This window comes from Sciurus vulgaris, assembly GCF_902686455.1.
Source record: "Sciurus vulgaris genome assembly, chromosome: 18".
Classification (NCBI taxonomy): Eukaryota; Metazoa; Chordata; class Mammalia; order Rodentia; family Sciuridae; genus Sciurus; species Sciurus vulgaris.
In genome coordinates this window covers 2,515,219-2,536,892 of record NC_136479.1, presented here as the reverse complement: position 1 = coordinate 2,536,892, position 21,674 = coordinate 2,515,219, and the positions used below count along the sequence as shown (strand labels likewise).

The 21,674-nt window shown below is 54.2% G+C and overlaps 2 protein-coding genes across 6 annotated transcripts; both read right to left on the bottom strand.

Moving 5' to 3' along the window:
• Positions 1-1,085: 1,085 nt before the first annotated feature.
• On the bottom strand, positions 1,086-4,638 carry IL32 (interleukin 32). Of its 3 annotated transcripts, none has more exons than XM_079121001.1 (9): positions 4,544-4,638; positions 4,351-4,396; positions 3,259-3,297; positions 3,069-3,128; positions 2,743-2,769; positions 2,508-2,567; positions 1,957-2,067; positions 1,682-1,720; positions 1,086-1,534 (listed from the first exon to the last, which is right to left on the bottom strand). In XM_079121001.1, the coding sequence occupies exons 2-9, from the start codon at positions 4,363-4,365 to the stop codon at positions 1,292-1,294; spliced, it is 594 nt and encodes a 197-aa protein (XP_078977127.1). In that variant the 5' UTR covers positions 4,366-4,396; positions 4,544-4,638; the 3' UTR covers positions 1,086-1,291. The 3 variants fall into 3 exon arrangements, with proteins under 3 accessions (XP_078977127.1, XP_078977128.1, XP_078977129.1); XM_079121002.1 differs by having other exon boundaries at positions 4,351-4,393; positions 4,544-4,601; XM_079121003.1 differs by lacking the exon at positions 3,259-3,297 and having other exon boundaries at positions 4,544-4,587.
• Positions 4,639-7,308: 2,670 nt separating this feature from the next.
• On the bottom strand, positions 7,309-19,302 carry MMP25 (matrix metallopeptidase 25). 3 transcript variants are annotated; one of them, XM_079120998.1, is made up of 10 exons: positions 18,548-19,302; positions 18,023-18,155; positions 15,871-16,009; positions 15,478-15,767; positions 11,113-11,289; positions 10,930-11,011; positions 10,694-10,776; positions 10,253-10,405; positions 9,923-10,180; positions 7,309-9,840 (listed from the first exon to the last, which is right to left on the bottom strand). In XM_079120998.1, exons 1-10 carry the CDS (start codon positions 18,650-18,652, stop codon positions 9,572-9,574), a joined length of 1,689 nt encoding a protein of 562 aa, XP_078977124.1. In that variant the 5' UTR covers positions 18,653-19,302; the 3' UTR covers positions 7,309-9,571. The 3 variants fall into 3 exon arrangements, with proteins under 3 accessions (XP_078977124.1, XP_078977125.1, XP_078977126.1); XM_079120999.1 differs by having other exon boundaries at positions 18,797-19,300; XM_079121000.1 differs by lacking the exon at positions 18,548-19,302 and adding an exon at positions 18,287-18,437.
• Between the last annotated feature and the right edge of the window lie 2,372 nt (positions 19,303-21,674).

Below are 21,674 nucleotides of genomic sequence, written 5' to 3'. Positions count from 1 at the left end.
TTCAGGATCAGAGATGCGCAGGGGCTCATGGTAAAGGGCTTGACACTGACAGGCCAGAACAAGGTCGTGGCAGGACAGAAGAGTCATCTTGTTTTCATGGAACTGGGGGTAGAATTCGGGGCTTTCTGCATGCTAGGCCACTGAGCTATGTACATCCCAAGCCCTTTTCATGTTGAAACAGGCTCTCACTAGATTGTCCACACTGGCCTTGAATTTACAATCCTCCTCTCTTGGCCTCCTAAGTAGCTGGTGCTCGTGGTAAGGTTTTTAGGCAGGGGGTGATTTCATTTCTACCAATAAAATCATTTGGGAGTTAACTACTGGAAATGGTTTAGAAGCAATAAATCACAAAGAGACCAGCTTAGGGGCCATTTATACTTGTCTGGGATTGTGTGGATGGTGACCTCAGTGTGGCAATGGGACCCTCAAGAGACCCTGGTGACCTGTGGGAGAATTTTGTAGTTAAGAAGCCAGGTGGGGTACATGAGGGAGTGGCAAGGGGACACTTGAGCAGTAAAGGCAAGGGTATGAAAGAAGGCCTCCAATAGGAGACCCAAGGTCAGGGCCGCTGAGAAGGAAAGGCTGGCAGTGGGTAGCACCTTGGAGCTGGGGGGTCTGGGGAGGGTGGGACTCAGGTGAGGCAAGGCCCTCTGGGCTGAAGGATGAAACTCAAAGGGTTAGAATTAGAGGACTGGACCCAGCTCTGGGGGTTGGAGGAGGCCCCACAATTGACCACGCTGGCACTACCCCTTCCTTCTTCCCAGGATGCAGGAGATGCTGAGCAGGGGTGGGGGCAAGCAGGGTCTCAGAAATGGCCTCAGGCCTGGAGATCTGACCACTGTCCCCTCCCTCCTCTGCCTCCATCCTGGACCCAGTGGGTGTCCCACACTGCTGGCCCCCAGACACTTGATCTTGGATTACAGGCTCATTAGTTTCCATGAAGGAAAGAACAGATAGGCCAAGACTGTGGTCCCAGAATTCTTGCAGGCTGAGGCAGGCGGATCACTTGAGCCCCATTTGGAGACTGGCCTGGGCAATATGGCAAGACCCCATCTAGAAAGAAAGAGAGATGTAGTGTCTTGGGCTCAAGATGGACTTGATTCTGTTAAAACAACTTTTATTACACGTGGAAGGAGCAACAAGTCAGGGAGGGGTGGGCCAGGAGTCAGGGCACAGGGTGCTGAGGGCCTGGATGAAGGCCAGTAAAGCAAGTGAGGCTGAGCACAGGGAATCTTCCGAACACTCAACTGCAAGAGGCGAGGTTCCTGGGGGTTGGGTAGACTTGGCCTCCTTAGACCCCTGAGAAGTACTTTGCCAGGTAGCTGAAGAATTCCTGGAGAGCCTTACACACAGATTCCATGATGCCACCCAAGGTCTGCTTCATCCAGGTCAGCAGGGCCTCACACTTCTTCTGCACGATTCTCAGAATATCTTGAAAAAGCTTTAATACCATTTCCCCAAACACCTCCTCACCCTTCTCCTGACTCAACAACTCCTCTTTCCTCTTCTCTGCCTGGGTTTTGTTCCCCTGGTCCTAATAGGAAAGAATCACAAGCTTCAAGTTCCCCACCTTCCTTACCTTCCCTCTTGACCTGGGTCCCAGGTGGGTGGGTGAGTGGCACAGGCTGAGAACCCAGGCCCTCCACCTACCACCCAGAGCACACATGAAGAGGAGACTTACTAGTTTAGGCTGCAGAGTCTCCGAGGGATTTTCTGCTACCTGTGGGAGCGACAGCGATGCTTAGGCCCTGGGTGACCTTATGCTGCCCCCAGCCCCAGTCAAGCCACAAACGCACTCTGCACACAAGACAGGTCAGCAGGAGCACTGCATCAGCAGGTGCCAGCTCTGGGTGGCCTCCAACACCTGCTAGGGCCCCAGGGGACTTTGTTAGGGCTAGAGAGGAACAGCCATTGCTTCCACAGTCACATTAGCATTCCTTGGAACCATCTTAGCACCTTGTCCTCGAAGGTCTCCTTGGGCTTCTGGACCCCTGGACCCTCGTCATCAGGGCCCTGTAATGCTCTCTGAAGTTTCTTCTTCGCATCAGGAGGGAGGGGAGTGGAGTCCTGCAGGATGGAGGCTGTTCAGGTGTGGATGGCTCAGCCCAGCCCGACCCCTGGGGCCTAGGTGCCTCGGTGGGAGTGTGGGAGACAGGAGCTCATGGATGCTGGTTTCCTGCATTCACCCCACAGGTATGAGAGACTTTTCCAGAGGCCTCCACGCTAGATTCCCCTCTGTGGCATACACCACCATCACTGTAGGTATGTGTCTACTGTGCACTCTGAGTCTAGCCCCAGGCCCTTGAGGGCTCCATTGTACATAGCATGAAGGCAGGTTCTGGACCCAGTGTGCTGGGGGAGGACTGGGGGCAGGAACCAGGGAGACCACCACCCTCTGAACCCTTCACCTTAGCTCTGGGGACTGCAGGCCACAGGCCCACATCCAAACCAGGAGAGGGAAGCGGGAGGAGAGACCAGAAGGGTTGGGCTAGGCAGCTGAAACTCACAGCGTTGCTCTTCTGGTAAATAACATCCATGGTGTCCAGAATGTCTTTGCTGATTTGGTCCTGGGGGAAAGGAAGGTGCATGCAGGGGCTGCAGACACACCCTTGCCTGCTGGGTCTCCACTATGGCCTCCATGTGTCCACGGGAGTCACTAGGGAGCCAGAAACTCAGCCCCCATAACCTGGAGAACCTGTAAGCAGGAGTTAAACTTTGGGGGAGAAGCAAGGCCACACTCACCTGGAACTTCACTGTGCTCTGCAGGATCTGTTAGGAAAAATCATATGAGGTTCGAGTTGGTGGCCATTCTTGGCATCACTCTGTCCTCAGTCCTGCCTGTGCTCAGTCCCCACTCAGCCCTGAACTGGGTCCTGTGGGACATGGACACCTCCTAGTCTCTCTGGACCCCCTACCCTCACCCAGGTGGTCACCTGCCACAAGGCGTGACTGAGAAGTCAGGGGGCTGCAGGGATCTGTGTGGTGTAAGGAGTGAGCTGTGTAGCCCATCTCTACCCAACTGTGGACAGGCTGAGGGTGGGGACACGAGCCCTGGCAGGTTGACTCACCTGTCCCTTTTCTGCATGTGGATTTAGGATATTATCAAGCCATGTGTCGAAATTCTTGTGCTGTGAAGAGAGCAGACATGGGTCCACCAGGTCTGATCCTCCATCCTGGGTCCCAGGTGGGTGGGAACCTCCTCAGTGGCACCCAGTCTCTCTGCCCACTACCCAGAGCACCCGTGGACAAGAGACTTACTAGTTTAAACTTCAGAGAGGCCAAGGAATTATCTGCTACCTGTGGAAGTGACAGCAATGCTCAGGCCCTGGGTGACCTCATGCTGCCCCCAGCTCTAGCCAAGCCACAAACCCACTCTCACACACACTCGTGCTGGACACAGAGACAGGCCAGCAGGAGCATCGCATCAGCAGGTGCCAGTTCTGCATGGCCTCCAACACCTGCCATGGCCCAGGGAAGACTGTTAGGGCTAGGCAGGGGTCGGGCACAGCTCCCCTGCTGTTGCCTCTATAGCCACATCAGCATATAGGACATGGACCTGGCTGGGCCTGAGGGCAGGTTGACCCACTGGTCCACCCTCATCACTTGACTCTATTTCTTGCCACTGGGCCCCTGATAGCCTTTTTTCACACTCCCAGAGAGTGGTGCCCATGACTCACCTCCCAGGTCCCCGTAACCAGGACCTGCTAATGTCATTTTTTCGGTGGGGGCAGGGGTATTGGTGTTTGAACTCAGGGGCACTTAACCACTGAGCAACATCCCCAACCCTTTTTAAAAATATTTTATTTAGGGGCTGGGGTGGTGGCTCAGTGGTAGAGCGCTTGCCTAGCATGTGTGAGGCACTGAGTTCGGATCCTCATCACCACATAAAAAGAAGTGAATAAAATAAAGGCATTGTGTCTATCTACAACTAAAAAATTTTTTTATTATTATTTTATTTAGAGATATTTTATTTAGAGACAGGATCTCACTGAATTGCTCAGGGCCTCATTAAGTTGCTGAGGTTGGCTTTGAACTTGAGATCCTCCTGCCTCAGTCTCCTGAGTTGCTGGGATTATAGGTGTGTGACTCCCACCCAGCCTGCTAATGTCATTTGAAGGACCCAGAGCCCAAGGAAGCTGTGGGTCTGCTGGTCAGTAATTCCTTAGCTGAGCTGAGCCATCCTAAGTTAGGGCCTGTTATCCCCATGACCCAGCTCCCTGCAATCCTCCCCCACCAAGGCCCAGGGAGAACAGGGCAGAGTGAAGTGGACATGCAGGGGTGAGCAGGTGGGGGAGGGATGTGGCCTGGGAGATGGACCGTAAGCCCAGCCCATCACCTGCTCTCACTCACCTTGGAGCAGACCATTGTGACTCAGGGTTCCAGGGTCTGGGGCCTGCTAGAACAGAACAGATGAGAGGAAAACTCAGAATCATCCTTGCTTCCCCAGAGAGTCCTTAGCCTCAGACCCCAGCTCTCTCCCCAGGGTGGCACCACTACCTGGCCTGGCCTTGACCCCAGGGGTCTGACCCCCACTGAAGCTCACCTTCTCCTTCCTTCTCCCAGCTCAAAGGCCAGCTGATGTCTGCCCCAGGAGGGAGGCCTTAGCTGCTTTAAGCAGAGGAGGGAGGACGGTGGGGGGGGGGGGGGTGGAGCCTCCCTAGGCTCAGAGGAAGGGCAAGGGTTCAGAATCAAAGAAACTGAAAGGGAAAGAGACACGGAGGAGTCTGAGGCCCGGGAGGGGCGAGGGCTCCCCCTTGCTCACCCACGCCACTCCCTCACCCCTGCTTCAAACATTCTCAGAGCTGGGATGGGATCTCTGAGCCAAGGCAGGTTGGGCCTCATCCACCCCGCAGCCTGAGAGAGGGAGGGGCAGAGGAACTGAGCACCTCAGCACAGAGGTGTGCTTAGCGATTGCCAGGCCCAGGGTTTGATCCCCAGCACTGTAAAATAAACACAGAACTAAAAGTATGGACTTGGGATGCAAATGGGGAACCTCAGAGTTCAGGGGAGGGCAGGCAGCCAGGTGGGGCAGTATTCTGAGTGAAATGCAGACCAGGTGCCTGCAGGGACCTACCTGACTCAACTCCAGAGAAGCTTCTGGTGCAACTGCTGAGTTACAGGAAGATAGGACCTGCCAGATGTTGGGGTGGGCCCTTGAGGCCTGGGTTCTGAGAGATGGCAGGGGCGCTGCAGCTGTGCCATTCTCTCAGGGGATGGGACCAGTCCTCGGGAGGACTGAAGGCAGCCTGTGACTATCTGCCCAGCTGACCAGGCTCTCCTGATCCCTCCTGCATCATGGCCTCCCAGCCTGAGATTCTTCTATAGGTTTCTGCCAGACTTTAGCCAGCTGCACTGGTTAATCTCTCCTGGCCTCACCTCTAAGCTGTTCCTTGTCCTGGAGACCAGAGGCTTTCCTAGTTCAGCACAGCCTCCACCTTGCCCTCAGCGATTTCCAGGCTGCTGGATCAATATTCCACAACATGGGTTTAGCCACCAGCCTTGATCCTCTGGTGAAGTGGAGGCTGCAGTCTCAGATTTGATGTGGCCAGAGTGGGATCCTTTTGAGGGCTGGGAGGGAAAGTTGTTCCAGGCCTCTCTCTGGGCTTGTAGAGGCCACTTTCAGGTTCACATGGCATCGTGTGAAATTCGTGCCTAAATTTCCAATTTTTATAAGGACACCAGTCCTAATGGATTAGGGCCCACACTAATGGTCTTATTACTTAAAAACCTTTGCAAAGACCCTATCTCCACATGGGGGTACATTCTAAGGTCCTGATGTTTAGGACTCCAACATATGAATTTGAGGGGGCTGCAATACATCCCAGAAGACCCCTTAAAGGGAACTTATGATGAAATCTGTAGATCACACGTGCCTGTGAGAGGTTCGCCTGTGCTCACTAGACTCTAGCAGTCTGTCACCTTCCTGTTGCTTATGAGCCCAAAGCACTGTCTGGAACCCCCCTTTCCATACCCAGAAAGGACAAAACCTTCCCTGAACCGTCTTTGAGTTCTAGAGGGGGAGGGAGAAGGGCTGCTCCTACCTTAGCGGAGGCCATTCCTCTAGGCCTCATCTCCAGAAGATGATCTGCCCCATACCGCCAATGCCTCCATGGCTGAACCCAAGGGCCCCCATCCATGGCAGACTCGGTTTTTTTAAATATTATTTTTATTGTAGATGGACACAATACCTTTATTTACGTATTTTTAAATGCTGCTGAGGATCGAACCCAGTGCCTCGCACATGCTAGGCAAGCGCTCTACCACTGAGCTGAAATCCCACCCCAGACTGTTTTTAAAGCCTTATTGAGATATAATTCACATGCAATACGGTTCATCCATTAAAGCATACAAGTCAAAGCATAGAATTGGGCAGTCATTATGATGTATTTTAGAACATTTTTATTATCTCAAAAAGGAATTCTGCCAGGCACAGTGGCACACGCCTGTAATCCCCAGCGACTCCAGAGCTCAGGCAGGAGGATCGAAAGTTCAAAGCCAGCTTCAGCAATTTAGCAAGGCCCTGTCTCAAAATAAAACAAAAAGGGCTGGGGAAGTGGCACGGTGGTATAGTGCCCCTGGGTTAAATCCATAGTAACAAAAAAAAAAAAATTCCGCTAGAGGTGTAGCTCAGTGAGAGAGCACTTGCCTAGCATTCATGAGGCTTGGGTTCAACCCGTTGTACCACAAACATAAAAAAAAGAAAAGAAAAGAAAGAAAGAAATCTGTCCCCTGAACCATCACTTCCAAATATCCATCTCCCTATCCCCCAATATCCCTATCAATCAGTCACTCATTTTCCGCCTAGAAATCCGCCCGTTCGAGACTTTCATACGCACACACTCAACACAACGTGTAGCCCTTTGATTCTGGCTGCTTTCACCAAGCAGCAGCTTTTTGAGATTTATCTATATTGTAGCCTGAATCAGTGCTTCACTCCTTTTATTGCTGAATGACATTCCATTCTATGAGGAGTAAACCCAGGGGTGCTCTACCACTGAGCTAAATCCCCAGCCCTTTTTATTTTTATTTTGAGACACAGTCTCACTAATTGGCTGGCCTGGAACTTGTGATCGTCCTGCTTCAGATTTCCCAATTGCTGGGATTAGACATGTACCACTCCTCTGGTTCCTTTGCCCTTTTTTTTTGTACCCAGGGGCACTTAACCACTGAGCCACATCCCTAGCACCCCCCACCTTTTTAAAGTTATTTTTTATTGTGAGACAGGGTCTTACTTAGTTGCTCACTAAATTGCTGAGGCTGGCTTTGAACTTGTGATCCTCCTGCCTCGCCTCCCAGCTACTGGGATTACAGGTATGCACCACCACACACGGCTTTCCTTTGCCCATTTTTAACTGGGTTCTTTATATTTGTCAATACAAGTCCCTTATCAGATATATGAATTGCAAATATTCTCTCCTATGCTGTGGGTTGTCCTTCTAAGTTCTTTATGGTGTCCTTTGAAATAGGAAAGGTTTTAATTTTGGTTCTAGGACTGTACCATTTTGAAAATACAAGTAATCTTTTTCTGGGATGGGTATCAGGGATTGAACTCAGGAGCACTTGACCAGTGAGCCACATCCCACCAGTGAGCCTTATTTTGTATTTCATTTAGAGACAGGGTCTCACTGAGTTGCTTAGCACCTCGACATTGCTGAGGCTGGCTTTGAACTCACCATCCTCATGGGTCAGCCTCCCAAGCCGCTGGGATTACAGGCATGCACACTGTGCCCAGCACAAGTAATCAATTTGATATGACATTTTTATGTAGTAGACTTAAGTATTCATAGCTGAAGAAGTTTGCATGTAGTCTTGAAAACATGTCAGTTTCACAGGGTACATCTTTCCTCTGGCATCTCCTCACCAACTTTCAGGTATCCATCTGAGCTCTCTCCTCCCACTTTTCCTACTTCAATAATCCCCTGTTCCCATCAACCCTGGATTCCAACTTCTACAAAACAGTGATGGATGCAAATCTGCCCAGTTTCTGCCCCCAAACTGAACCCTGAGTCCATCAGTGCTCACAAGAAATGAAGGACTCTCTCCTCATCATTTTTATTCTCCTCCTGGGTGGATCTGTTTCTTTCTCCAACTTGGAAAGGAACCTGACAGAGGCCCAGATGGCTCCCTGTTGGCACAGACTTGTCAGGTCATGGACAGGTTGATGATGCCTGGCTCTTGTCCTCAGGCTAGTCTGGGTGTCAGGAACAACTGGAAACAACTTCTCATTAAAGCTAGATGCCATCACAAAGTGACCCACTAAGTGACTCCATCCATGGGGAGTGGACACCTCTCAACCAGCCTGGCTCTACAGACAATATAGAAAGAGAATGTTCCCTGGGAGGGAGGACTGGGAAGAGGCATTGCTGTGCCATGAGCCAGCCAGACTCCTTGCCCATCAGGGTAAACATCACACCCAAGCTTGTTACAATACAGATGCCTGACTTCACTCCCATAATGAGGATTCAGGATGAGGGAATGGGATCCACATATCTAAATTCCCACTGGGTGACTCTGATATGGAATATTCCAGGAGCATAGTTCCAGAGACAATGATGTAGATCTTGAATCTGTGGGGAATCTGGATGAATGAGGGACCACAGGTTTCATCTACTCCTTAGCCTAGGACTAGGGCCTCCAGGAGTGCTGAGGAGGCATTAAAGGGACTTGAAAGAGGGGTCTGTCCATATCCTCCCAGGAACAGGGAGCCACCTGGAGCCAAGTTGTGCTAGACGGAAGTTGTGGTCACTCCTACAGGCCAGGAGATGTTCAGGTAGGAGGGTGTCTATTTGAATGGGGGAAGCCCTGGAGTTATGGTGGTGTCCAGGCTGTGTGATCTGGGGTGAGGATGACCGGAAAGGAGGCTAATGGGGCCAGAGGTGGGGAGGACCATCCATGTGGCCACTGATGTCACTCAGGATAGAAGACATGGATCCTCACGGAAGATCTGCGGGCTTGGTCTGGGCCCCAATCGTGTGATGGTGATTGCTGTGGGATGCTGGCACAGGTCAGGAGAGAAGATTCAAGGGAACTCAGCAGCTCTGGGAGGCCAGATACTGTTGACTGTGTGATAGGGGCTGGAGGTAGTCCAAGGACTGAGTTCCAAGAAAGCCAGGCCGTTCTGGGGAACGGAAAGTCCTACTGGGGCAGGATGTGGCCAGGGCAGAGGCGGAGGTGTCTCCTCTCTGTGAGCACAAGGAGGACTGGCAGAGCATGTCCCATGTAAGTGTACAGTCCACTCGCTCGGCTCTGCCTCTCGTCCCTGCTCTCTCTACGTCCCGCCCCTTCCCCAGGCTCAGGAGTAGAGTCTGCACTGTCCACTTGTGGCAGCCCTTGCCCAGCTTCTTAGGCAGTTGCTGACCACGGTCACCGCGCGCTGGCGACCCCTGGCGGCGGGCGCCACCCAGGGAGCGCTGGACGTAAAGTCCTGGCTGCAGCCGGACCTCCCCCGGGAATCCGTCCAGTTTGTGCTGGAGGGAGCCCCGCAGGGGACAGACTCACAGCCCCAAGCGAGGTCCCGCAGACTCTGGCCCTACGCAGTGTAGGGCGCTGTTCCGCTACGGATGTCCTCCCTTCAGCAGGAGGCGACGCCCGCCAACAGAGGCAGGAGGGACAGCAGGAGCGGCGCGGGCGGCCGCTCGGCGGCCTGGTTGAGCTCGCACTGACAATCGCAGGTTCCGGGTTTGGGGGTCACTTTGGGGAACTCGGGAGCGCGAGGGCCAAAGTCGGGGACGGGGCAGTCCAGCCACTTGGGCCCCATGGGCTGCGGCGAGTCTGGTGCGGTCTTGACGCTGCCTTTGGGAAAGCGCCAGTAGTGGGCGCCCTTGAAGAAGTAGGTGTCACCTGTGGCGGAGGAGACCTTTCGGGCCTCTGTCCAGGCCTGCCCCCAGCCGCGCCCCGCCCGCCTCGCCCCAAGTCCCCCGACCTGTGTTGCTGACGGTGACATCGTCGGGGGCGGGGGGCGCCCCTTCCCAGAGGCTCAGGTCGCGCGGGTAGCCGGGGTCCGGGCTCGCGGCCGCCTCGTCGTACCGCCAGTACTGCTGGCCCCGGATCAGGTAGGTCTTCCCGTTGAACGGCCACGAGAACACGGCGTCCACCTCCTCGCCCGGCGGCAGCCCCAGCTCCGCCAGCGGCCGCGCTGCGCCCTCCAGCTGCCGCTCCTGGAACACCCAGAAGTGCGCGCCTGCAGGGAGGCAGCGAGGTCACCCGCGGTTCCCCCAGCCCGTCGGGGACCCCGCCGCCGGGCCGCACTCACCGCTGAAGAGGAGGATTCGGCCATCTCCGCGCCGGGCATAGGCGGCCTGGATGACCCTCACGTGCGCGGGCAGCCCCTCCCAGAAGCGGTGCAAGCGGGCAGGTCGGGGCGACACCAGCTGGCCTGAGGGCTGGAGGCGCCAGAACCAGGGCCCTTGGGGCAAGAAGGGGAGGACAGGGGTCATGCCATGGTAGGAGGACCCCCGCTCGCCCCTGCCTAAAGTGTGTGGCAGAGGAGGGCTGGGTCTTCCCACCCCACTAGGTGTGTGTGGGGTCCAAACGGGACGACAAGCTCCTTCTGACTTGCCCAGGACTTCCCAGTTTTTAGCACTAAAAGTCACGCGTCCCAGGAAACCTTCAAGCCTGTGGCAGGGGTCACCTGAAGTGTATAGGGAACCAACTGTGGTGCTGAGGGAGTCAGGGACCAACAAAAGGGACTTACCTTTGAAGAAGAAGGTTTCACCCCGGATGTTGGCAATGGCATCAAAACTGCCCTCACATCGGTCAGGGACAGGTGTGGAGGGACTGGGTAGGAAAGGTGAGTGAGCAGAGGGCGGGGTTCCTCCATCCCTTACCCTCCTCACAGTCCTGAAGGGCAGGGCTCACTATCCCATCTTACCCAGGACACTGAGGCTAGGGAGCTGCTCATCCAGGTCACACAGCTGGTGGGGGACTCACCTGTCAGGGGGCAGGGCAGAGGGCTGGGGAGGATTCAGGGGTTTCCTTGTGGGCTGGTCATTCGGGCTTTGAGGCACTTTCCCTGCAAGAAGAGTCAGACAGGTTTGGCTCCCGGGTCCTGCTCAGAGGACATGGGAGAGCCACAGCAGAGCTGGCTCAGGGCAGGCCCCTCACTTGCCATACCATACAGTTGCTGCAGGCCATCACGGTCATCCTGGGACAGGCGGTACTTGTCAGGGTCACCCACTGGGCCCTGGTAGAAAGGTCTCATAATGGAGTTGGGTGCAGAGGAATGGCCCAGACCCAGGGCGTGGCCAAACTCGTGAACAGCCACAGCAAACAGGTCAGTCCCCTTGCCATCTGGGGAGGGGGAAAGGGAGGTTGGAACTGAGGGCACCCCACACTTGGAAAGTATGCCTGGGAAGTGGGGTCTGCTGGCCTGCAGGAAGAACCAGGAGACCCTTAGGAGGGGACTCTGGCCGCCTGTGCCCTGACCCCTCTTTGAGCCATGTTATCATTCCTGAATTCTTTCAGCAAACATTTTTGAGCTGCCCTATTTGGTGGTGCTTACACTGGGTGTAGGGATAAAGAGACCCACAGAATGGACCTTAGACAGGTGTAGACCCTCTCTTGGAAGGGAAGACTGCAATATAGAAGCTCAGAGCGGCAGAAAACCTGAGTGCCTGTAATGCTCTCCAGGAAGCCTGCCTTTGGAGCATTCCCTCCTCTGGGCTCTCCTCCATGAGCAGAGGTCCCTGTCCCCCATCCCATCCCCAGGTCCCTCCCACTAACCTTTCCTTTCATTTCCTCTGCCCCTATTCCTTGCCCACATTCCCACATCCTCCATCCCCCGCTTACATCTCCCCTGCACACAGCTTCCTCCTCCCTAGTCCCTGGGGTCCCCACCCCTTCACTCCTTGAACTTCCCCCATCTCCTCAGGAACATGGAGCTCCCTCCACCATGCACTCTCAGACCACAGCCTCTCTCCCAGCCTCTTCCCTGGGGATCCAGCTCCAGCTAGGCTCTCCATCAATCTGCCTGCCCCTGCTCCAGTCAAAGGCCCCGCCCAGAAGAGGCACTGACAGAGACAGGCAACCCATCAGTGAGCACCGATTTCTGCAGATGTTGATCTAGTTTGTGGGAATCTCTAACCAGAGCTAGCAACATTGAAAGCAAGATTATTGGGAATGACCTGGGGAATTGAAAAGCAAATTTCTCTAAGCCCCTGAGGGCCGATAGCTGAGTCTGGGAGTGAAATAACCTGGTAAATTCTAGGAGGCCTCATTTACCTCTCAAACCTCCACTTCCTATCCTCATTTTACAGAGGGGGAAACTGAGGCACAGGTAGGAGGCCAAGCTGGGATGGAGGTCAAGGGCCTGGCTAACTACCCTCAAAACTGCACATATCTGATCAATTTCCCCGTTGACTGCAGGTCTTCTTATTGCTCCAAATCCTTTTTTTTGAGAAACTGGAGGAAGTTTGGTGTCTCAATCACATCAGTAACTTTGTTCTCTCACCTTCTTCCCTTGCCTCATTTCTCCTTTGGTTGCACGGGGTTTCTGAGCCAGGAGCCCTTTCCTGTACCCTTCTCACGCTATGCAGCTGGGGAAATTACACAACCGTGCAGGTCCAGCCCCTTCGAAGTCCTGATGGGTATTGTGCAAGGGTCCCCACACCTCCTCTCCTCCCTGCTTTTGTCCCAGCAGGCAACTCCTCTTCCCTCAGCCTCCTTTCCATGTCCACAACCCCCCAAAGCTGTGACCCCACAGATGCTAATAAGCATACTTCCTGTTTCATCAAGACATGCAGTCCAATGGAATCTGCAACTTGCCATGCACCTGGGGTCTCATTTTGCCTAGGTCCACCTCTAGCCTCCTGCCCTGTCCTGTATGAGGACCCTGCCCTACTCACCAACTTCAGGACAAGGACAGTGTCCCACCCACCCATCTATGCATGCCCACCCTATTCTTTCTTTTGGCTAATTGCTCCTCCATGCCCATGATTCCCCCTCACCTCAGGATGCTCCTTGGATGGGGACCTGGCCTCCCAGGCACACTGCTTTCTGCAGTCCGTCCCTAGCCAAGTTCCTCAGTCAATAATCTAAACTCAGACCACTTCCCCAGCTCCTTTCACACCTGAACCCACTACAGTTTGGGATTCTTCCCCCACTAATGGAGCCTAGAGACACTGGATATGTCACTTGTTTCCTGGATGACCAAATCTGTGCCTGTAATTTCCTGGATTTGTTTGCTCTGGCCACTGCTGACCACTTCCTCCTTCACTCTTGTTCTTCATCACCTTTTGGCCTCTTCTTTCTCTATCAATGTTAATTCCTCTTCCCCCGCCACCCACCTCTTAGCCATGGGGCTCTCCATAACTTGACCTTCACATTCTACACTGTCTTCCCGGTAAGCTGACAAACCCCCGTGGACACTAACTCTGCCCCCAGGCCCAGCTCCAATAAGGGCTGGCAATGCAGAGAGTGCTACTCTGCACCAGGCTCTGAGCGAGTGAAGGGCTGTAGGTGAATTACTCATCTAGTGCACAAACCACACTGCCAGCAGGGACTACTCCCATCCCCCATTTCTCCGTTGAGGAAACTGAGTGCAATGTGGTTAAGTAACTTGTACACGTTACAATTGGAGAAACCCTGACTTGACTCAGCTTTAAAGTCCACCTGCTTGGGTTGGGGTTGCAGTCCAGTGGTAGAGCACTTGCCTAGCCTGTGAGAGGCCTTGAGTTCCATATCCACAACCCCCCCAAATAAATGAATAAATAAAAAATTTTAAAGCCACCTGCTTAATGCTACTGGAGACTGCCTCACGGTCATGGACGCAGTCTCTGGCAGTGCCTGGGCACCAGCTCCAGCTGCCCTTTCCCCACTCAGGCTCCCCCAGCAGTTCACAATGACTGGTGAATATAGGTCTGGGAAGAGCCAGCCCAGCCCCAGGCTGTTCCCACTGCAGAGCTCCTGGGGAGCAGTCTCCTCTCCAGCTGAGACCACATCCTTGCTCAGCTTCTCACCCTCTTGTCCTTCCCTTTCCCAAGTGCATGCCCCTGAGAAACTGCTTGCATAACAATTTCCATCTAGGGCTCCACTTCCAGGGAACCTGACCTAGGACAGAGGAGCCCAAGTCTAAAGCAAGATTCTTGGTGCTTGTTGTATCTGCACGGATCATTGGTGCACGGCAAATATCCGTCCAAACCTGCATGCCTCCCACCTTGGGCCAGGCTGCTCCCCTCCCCCATGTGCACTAATAGTAGCAATCCCCCAGGACCCTGTGCTGGACCCTGGACATCATTCCATCCTCCTTGTCTCCTTTATCCCATGAGTCAACAAGATCTTTTCCTATCCCATCCCACCTGGTTTCCCTCAGATCTAACCCCACCCCATGGCCCACTTCCATACTTACCTGGACCCTGAAGCAGCTTCCTGCCTCCCTATCTCTCTCCACCCCCTCATACAGCCAGCAATATTTCTGGAATGCACAACCCTTTGATAGCTCCCATTGCTTCAGAGCCCCCTGTCCGAACTCTTCCACCTTCTCCCAGGCCCTTTGATCTAGGACCTGCCATCCTATACAACCTCCTCTCCAAAGCCATAGTTTTGCCTTCTTGTCTCAGGAGTCCCAGTTCATGTCTGCCCTCTGGGGTGTCTTCCTGACCCTGACTACCTGGCACTCAGCTAGCTCATTGGCTTGTGAGTCCCCCTACTGTGTGCTCCAGGAAGGCAGGGCCTTGTCCTAGAAGCCTCTGCTACCTGGTGCACGTATGTAGAGTGAATGGAGTCACCCCTTCTAGGAGGCCACCTCTGAACAGTCCTAGGCTCTAGGACTTCCTCTGCTGTGATTTCAGGCAGTTGTGTCACTGTGTGTAGTAACTGCCCATTATTCTTCTGCCTCAGCTGCTGACAGGGAGGTGGCTTGGGCTTTGTAAGTCAGCCCAGCTGACAGCCAGGTACATGGTAGTCCTCTGCAGTGCTTAATTTCATGTGTCAATTTGGCCATGCCCTGGTGCCCAGGGGTTTGATCAATACCAGCCAGATGTTGCTGTGAAATATTTTGAAGATCGGACTAACACCTAGTATCAGTAAAGCAAGTCACTCCTATTGGGGTGGTCTGTGTCCAAACAGTTCAAGCCCTATGAGCTGACTGAGGGCTCCTGCCTGTTTCCAGCCTCCCCTACACATTGGCCTCGCTCACCCCACAATCCTGGGGAGCCAATTCCTTACAATAAATCTACACACATGCATTCCACACACATCTTCTTGGTAATTTCTCTGGAGACCCCCCCCCCCCAACTTATATAACCTCAGTTGATCAATTAGTTTAAACCTCAGACATATCTTAAACCTGAGTTCCAGATCCAGAACCACAAAAATAAAAATTTTAAAAGCCCACCTACTTCATGCAGCAGGACACTGTCATCAACACAGGCTCTGACTAGAGGCCAATTCCTGATGACGCCTGGGCACCAGCCCCAGCTGCCCCTCCCCCACTCAGGCTCCTGCCAGCAGCCCAGGCACTGGAAAGATGGGAGGTTTTACCTTGCGACCCCAAAGTCCAGATCTCCTCATCATCAAAGTGGGTGTCGCCAGAGATCGGGTGCTCCCCGGGGAAGAAGGCATGGGCCAGGGTGCCCCCCAAGCCATCGAAGGGGTAACTGTCCTGGTGGTAGGCCTGGGCAAAGTCGATGCGGATGTCAGCCTCCTGGTGCGGGGAGTTCACCTCCTGGAACGTGAGGCCCGACTCAACACCCCAGACGGTCAGGGCATAGCTCATGAGGGTCCGCACTATCTGTGCGGTCAGCGGGGATTTCTGGGGGAAGGACTGTACCCTGGGGAGAGAGGAGGGGAGCAGGTGGCCATGGAGGCAAGGGCAGCCATGCAACCCTGGAGCCCAGCAGGCAGGCCTAGGTGAGGGCAGGCCCCTGGACCTACCTCCAGGTCAGCGCTTGCTTCCTCCACACGCTGCCACTCAGGGCGTAGCGGCGCCTGCGCCGCCTGACCAGCCCTGCAGCACCCAGCACGTCAGGCAGGGAGCAACGGGGCTTGCGCATGGTGTCTATAGTTCTTTTGTCTGTGGGAGACAGTGAGTTACAGGGTCAGCCACAGAAGAGCCTACCCTAACCATGCACAGTTAACCCTCTTCATGGGGAGACCGAGGCTTAGAGGGATTAAGAAATTCACCGCCTACACTTCACACCTTTTCGCCTACACTTCACACCTTTTCTCCCAAGTCCTCGTGGGATGCCGATCAAGTCCCAAGTCCCCAGGCAAGCAGAGGCCCCAATCCCCTGTGGCAAGCCACCATCTCCCAGGTTGGCTCCCTTGGGAACCCCCTTTTTCAGCTCCATTCCCAGCCAGCACATCGTTTTCAGGGTTTTGTGTGTGTGTGTGTGTGTGTGTATGTGTGTGTGTGTGTGCGCGCTGGGGATCAAATTCCTCATCTTCAAATTAAGGTCAAACCACATCTCACTGGTTGAGGTGACAAATAGAACTTCAGAAACACACAAATACCAGACCCTGTTCTAGGCTGTTCCAAGAGTGAATGAGACAGAAAGAATCTTTCCCTGTAGCTAGCCAACATCCTTAAGCTCCCTCTTCCACCCCATTTAACACCCCCCACCCTCGGGTCAGATTCGGAGGCTGGAGGATTGTGAGTTCAAGGACGGCCTCAGGGATTTATCGAGGCCCTAAGTAACTTAGTGAGACCCTGTCTCAAAACATAAAAAAGGGCTGGGGGTGTGGCTCAGTGGTTAAGTGCCCCTGGGTTCAATCCCTATCACCGAAATAATAAAAAATAACTCCACAGAGGAGACCTCAGCTCTACCTCCAAAATACACATCCTCAATTCAACAGCTTCTGGCTACACCCCCATCCCTACTCCAGGCCATCTGGGGCCATAACCACCTCCTTCCTGCTCTGCAGGCACCCCCACCTCCATCCTCTGCAACCAAGTTTAAAACTGCAAGTCATATTGAATTGCTTTCCTTCTTCAAACCCTTTTCTGGTTTCTTATCACTCAGAATCAAAGCTCAAATACCTTTTGAGGTCCCTTATTCAAGTTCTTCTTTTTTTTCTTTTTTTCTTTTTTATACTGGGGATTAAACCCAGGGGTACTTTACCACTGAGCTCTATCTACAGTATTTTTTATTTTTTGAGACAAGTTCTCACTAAGTTGCTGAGAGTCTTGCTAAATTGCTGAGGCTGATCTGGCTAAGCCACTGGGATTACAGCTGTGCACCACCATCTCCAATTAGACCATTACCTAAGCCCTGCATGTTTCTTTGACTCCAAGCACACTGAATTGTGCCTGCATACAGTCTTTTCACGGTTGGGACACTTTCTCCTACATCTTCCCTTGACTGGCTCTTCCTTTTTGTGGTCTCGCATCATATGACATCTTTCAGAGCAGCCTAGCTGGGTGTGGTGGTAATCTCAGCTACTTGGGATGCTGAGGCAAGAGGACTGAAAGCTCAAGGCAGCCTGGGCAATATCTCAGAATGAAATAAAAAGGGCTGGGAGGTAGCTTAGTGTACAATGTCTGCCTGGAGTCCTTAAAGCTCTGGGTTCAATCCCCAACACCAAAGGGGGGGGGAAAGTGCTCAGCTCTGGATATTATTAGCGTTTTGTTTTCTTCAAAACACCACTAGATGAAACCATTTTGCACATGTATGTTCCTGATCTTTCTCTCTCCCTCCAGAACGTTAGCTCCGTGAGTGCAGAAACCTATTTCCAACACTACCTTAACAGTGGAGCCTAAAATAGACTAATAAGAGAACCCTTAGTAAAGGTTCATTGAACCACGAGTGCGGGGCACAGTGGCACTAATCTGTAATCCCAGCTACTCAGGAGGCTGAGGCAGGAGGAGAGCAAGTGCCAGTCCAGACTAGGCAACTTAGCAAGACCCTGTCTCAAAATAACAAATAGGTCTGGGGATGCAGCCCAGTTGCAAAATGCCTAAACTTCAGTCTCCCAGGGTTTTTGGGGGATGGGGGAGATAAATGCCCGAGACCCCCCCCAGGGCTTGTGGCTGAGATTTGAGCTCAACATCCTCTTGAGCTCCTGTGATTCAGGCTGCAGCACCTACCCAAGAGTCCTGTCTCAGGCAGCCCAGCAAATCTCTGCATCACTTTGATGGCATCCCGCAGCTTCGCAGGGCTCTGCAGCTGAGCCTGGGCTGGATCTGGTTGTGGCAAGTAGCCATAGAGTCTCAGCCAGTCCTAAGCCATCAGAGGGGTCAGATGAAGCCAGAAGCTCACCACCATCCTGGAAGCCCCTCCCTCCCAGGCATCCAGAGTCCAGGTCCCCCAGCTCTGCGATGCTGGCCTGTTCCACTACCCCAGGTCCCCACCTTCCATCGCCCGGTTTACCAGCCTTCGTCTGGACCCAGGAATTGAGGCACGAATCCCATTTCAGTTCTTTTCCCGACCTCCAATTTCGGGTTCCAAAACTGGCTGATTTAATAATCCGGGTCCCCAGACTCCATTCCCAGCCACTCTTTGGACCTTTGAATAGGGACCCTCCAACCTCCAAACCCAAAAGTCCAGCCATTCCCCGGCTCCCCTCTCCCAGCCTCCCTCAGGATCCCAGGGGACAGCAGACTCCGGCTCACCACGCCCAGGCTCACGTCCTGCGCCGAGGGCTTAGCGGCATGTGCCGGCCGCACAAGCAGGAGCAGCGGCGTCAGGAACCCGAGTCCGAGCGCCAGCGGCTGCATGGCGCGCTTCAGCCCCCGCAGCCAGGGGGCCCGAAGGAGGCCTGACCCAGGTCGCTGGGACCTGGGGAAGGAGGCCAGGGGCCAGAGAGCACTGCGCGGGGTCGGTAGGATGGGCAGGAGAGGGTTAACGGTCCTGGGAAGCACCTTAGGGTGGGAAGGGATGCCGGGCGGCGACAGCGGAGGTCTCGGCAGGATGGAGAGGCCCCGGAGGGGGCGAAGGCCAGGTGAATGTCAGAGGCTGCGTCTCGGGGTCGCGTGCGGTCGGGGCGCGGGGCGCGCCGCCCTCTTCTACCCGCGGCCCGAGGGCGGGTGTGGCGGGCGCAGCGGGGGAAGCCGCCGGCCGATCGCAGGTCGGGCGAGAAGGGCGGGCCAGGCGGCGGCCCCCGCCCCTCGCGGGACCGGGGACCCTCCTCCCGCTCTTCAAAGCGCCGGAGGAAGGCGGGACGCCCCGGTTCTCCTCCCCCGGCCGCCGGCGGCAAGTTTCTCTTCCCGAATGGCGACGCCAGGGGGACTCCCTGGAGGGGCTCGCTTCTGCTTTCTCAGGACCGCGAGACCGGGGGAGGGGAGGCCGGGCTCCCCTGCTCTGCCCACCGCCGTCCCGGGACCCCAGGCGGGGCGGTCGGAGCCGGGCACTTCGGGGCAGCAGGAGGCTGGGAGGGAAGCTCCCTTCCCCGCGGGACCCAGCTGTGCGCCGCGCGGCCGCGGGTCCGAGTCATTCCCCAGCCCTCGGGGCTGCGCCGTCTCTGCTCGGTGCCCGGCCGTGTGGGCGCCCTCAGACCCAAGACGCGCGGTGCTCGGGACCGCATCCCTCTCCCAGGCACGAGGCGTTCACATCCAAAACCTCCACGCGGAGCCTCGGCCCCTGCGCGGTGCCCGCAGCCGCGGACGCAGGAGGGGCTGCGTGGGCGGCAACTGCTGGTGAGACCTGGTGCCCGACCGCCCAGGGCGGGGCCGGCGCTGAAGACCCCGCGGAATCGGGTCGCCAGAGGGCTTCCCGACCAGGGGCGGAGTCCGGAGTGAGTTGACAACTCAGTCCCGGGAGTGGCCAGGAGGGGAGTCCTGAGGGGCTCCCTCTGCATTTTATTTGTGTTTGTGGTACTGGGATCTGAACTTCACACTGAGCCACATCCCCAACCCTTTTTATTTTACTTGGAGACAGGGTCTCGCTGAATTGCTGATGGCCTTGCTAAGTTGTTGAGGCTGACCTCGAACTTTCTATCCTCCTGCCTCAGCCTCCAGACTCACTGGGATTACAGATGTGTGCCACCACAGCTGGCTTCTACCTGCATTTTAGACAAAATAGTGAGCAGGGCAGCCATGAAAAAATACTACAGACTGGATGGTTTACACAATTTTATTTTCTCACAGTTCTGGAAACTGGAACTCCAAGACCAAGGGGCCAGCAGGGTTGGTTTCCTGAGACTTCCCTCCTGGTCATCTCTCTGTGCCTCTTCCTCTTAGAAGGTCACCAGTCACTGGGCCACACAAAAGGCCTTGTTTTATCACCCCTTTATAGGCCCCAACTCCCAATAGAGTCACGTTGTCAGTTACTGGGAGTTAGAGCTTCAATAAAAGAATTTTGAGGGGACAGGATTCAGTTCATAAAGATCCTGTGTTCACCGTCAGATTGGCAAAAGGTAAAAAGTCTGATGAGAACAGGTATTAGGTGTGGCCAAGGTGAGTGTTTTGTGGTTGCTCTAGGATGGGACCAATCCTCCACCCAAATTCAGTTCAGACCGGGGCCTGATGAGGCACATGCAGAGTTTGCTTACTAGTGATGAGGCTGTCTGGGGCACAGGGCAAGCTCTTCCACAGGTCCGAGAATGGTCTGAGAGAGGCTTTTAGTGGGTTGAGTGGGTGAGGCTGAGGCAAGGTCTTTGGAATTGGCCAGGACTTTCCAGGTTTAAAGATCCCTCCAGAGTTTGGAAGAGAAGGTATCAAGGCCTCCTCAATTTGCCCAGATGTGAGCAAAGGGGAGGCAGGAGGCAGAGGGCTTTGAAGCTGTCAGCAGTCCAACATCAAAAATGGAGTCAGACTCCTTATTACAGGGTGCAGATGGAAACCTGAGCGTGGGGAACCAGTTTGGCAATACTAAACGAAGCCGAGGAGCCTCACCTCTGTGGGGGACAGAGATGGCTTCCAACTCTTCCCCTCCTCTCAGTGAGATGTGGCATAACCCTCTCTACATCCCAAGCCGCTCCAGCAGCCAACCCAGACCCCAGGTAGCTATGTGAAGACACGTCCCATCCCGTTGAAGTCAGTCCCAGTCAGATCCACCCGCAGCTTCTCAAAAGCCCCACAGCAAGAACCGCCCAAGCTCACAATTGTGAGAGAGAAGAGACTGTGGGCTGGGATGTAGCGCAGTTTTATAGCACTAGCCTAGCATGCAAGAGGCCCTGGGTTCTACCCCCACTACCGCAAACAAATTGTTGTCTTAGGTCACCGGAACCCCTCCACCTACTAGTTCCACCCATAGCTGTATGACAGTGGGACACCCCCCACATGTCCTTGGAGATGCTCACTAAATTATTGTCTATATCATTGGGAAAAAGTGCTGAAAGCCAAAGTCTTCATTGATAGGAGAATGGAGAGCCAGGTGTAGTAGCTGACGCCTGTAACCCCAGCAACTCAGGAGGCTGAGGCAGGAGGATCACAAGTTCAAGGCCAGCCTCAGCAGCTTAGTGAGGCCCTAAGTAACCAAACAAAACCCTGTCTTAAAATAAAAAAAAATAAAAAGGGCTGGGGATGTAGCCCAGTGGTTAGGCACCCTTGGGTTCAATTCCCTGTACCATAAAAATAAAAAATAAGAAAGATTAGGGATGTAGCTCAGTTGTATATGCCACTGGGTTTAATCCCCATTATAGAAAGGAAGAAAGAGAGAAGAGAGGAAGGACTGTGATGTAAACATTGTATGGAATATTACACAACTGGTAATAAGCACAAAGTAAATCCAGATGCATCATTCTGGATAAACCTCAGAAACACTTTAGGGACTACAGATGTAGCTCAATGGCACAGTGCT

Excerpts from the sequence above, each read along its gene's own strand:
- IL32 (XM_079121001.1), bottom strand. Across the intron at positions 2,568-2,742 it reads AGAGCACAGTGAAGTTCCAG|GACCAAATCAGCAAAGACAT; the intron begins GTGAGTGTGGCC and ends CCTTTCCCCCAG. Across the intron at positions 1,721-1,956 it reads AGGAGACCTTCGAGGACAAG|GTAGCAGAAAATCCCTCGGA; the intron begins GTGCTAAGATGG and ends TCGCTCCCACAG.
- MMP25 (XM_079120998.1), bottom strand. The coding sequence starts at position 18,652 with ATGCAGCCGCTGGCGCTCGGACTCGGGTTCCTGACGCCGCTGCTCCTG. Across the intron at positions 10,181-10,252 it reads CCGAATCCTCCTCTTCAGCG|GCGCGCACTTCTGGGTGTTC; the intron begins GTGAGTGCGGCC and ends GCCTCCCTGCAG. Across the intron at positions 9,841-9,922 it reads TGTCACCGTCAGCAACACAG|GTGACACCTACTTCTTCAAG; the intron begins GTCGGGGGACTT and ends CCTCCGCCACAG.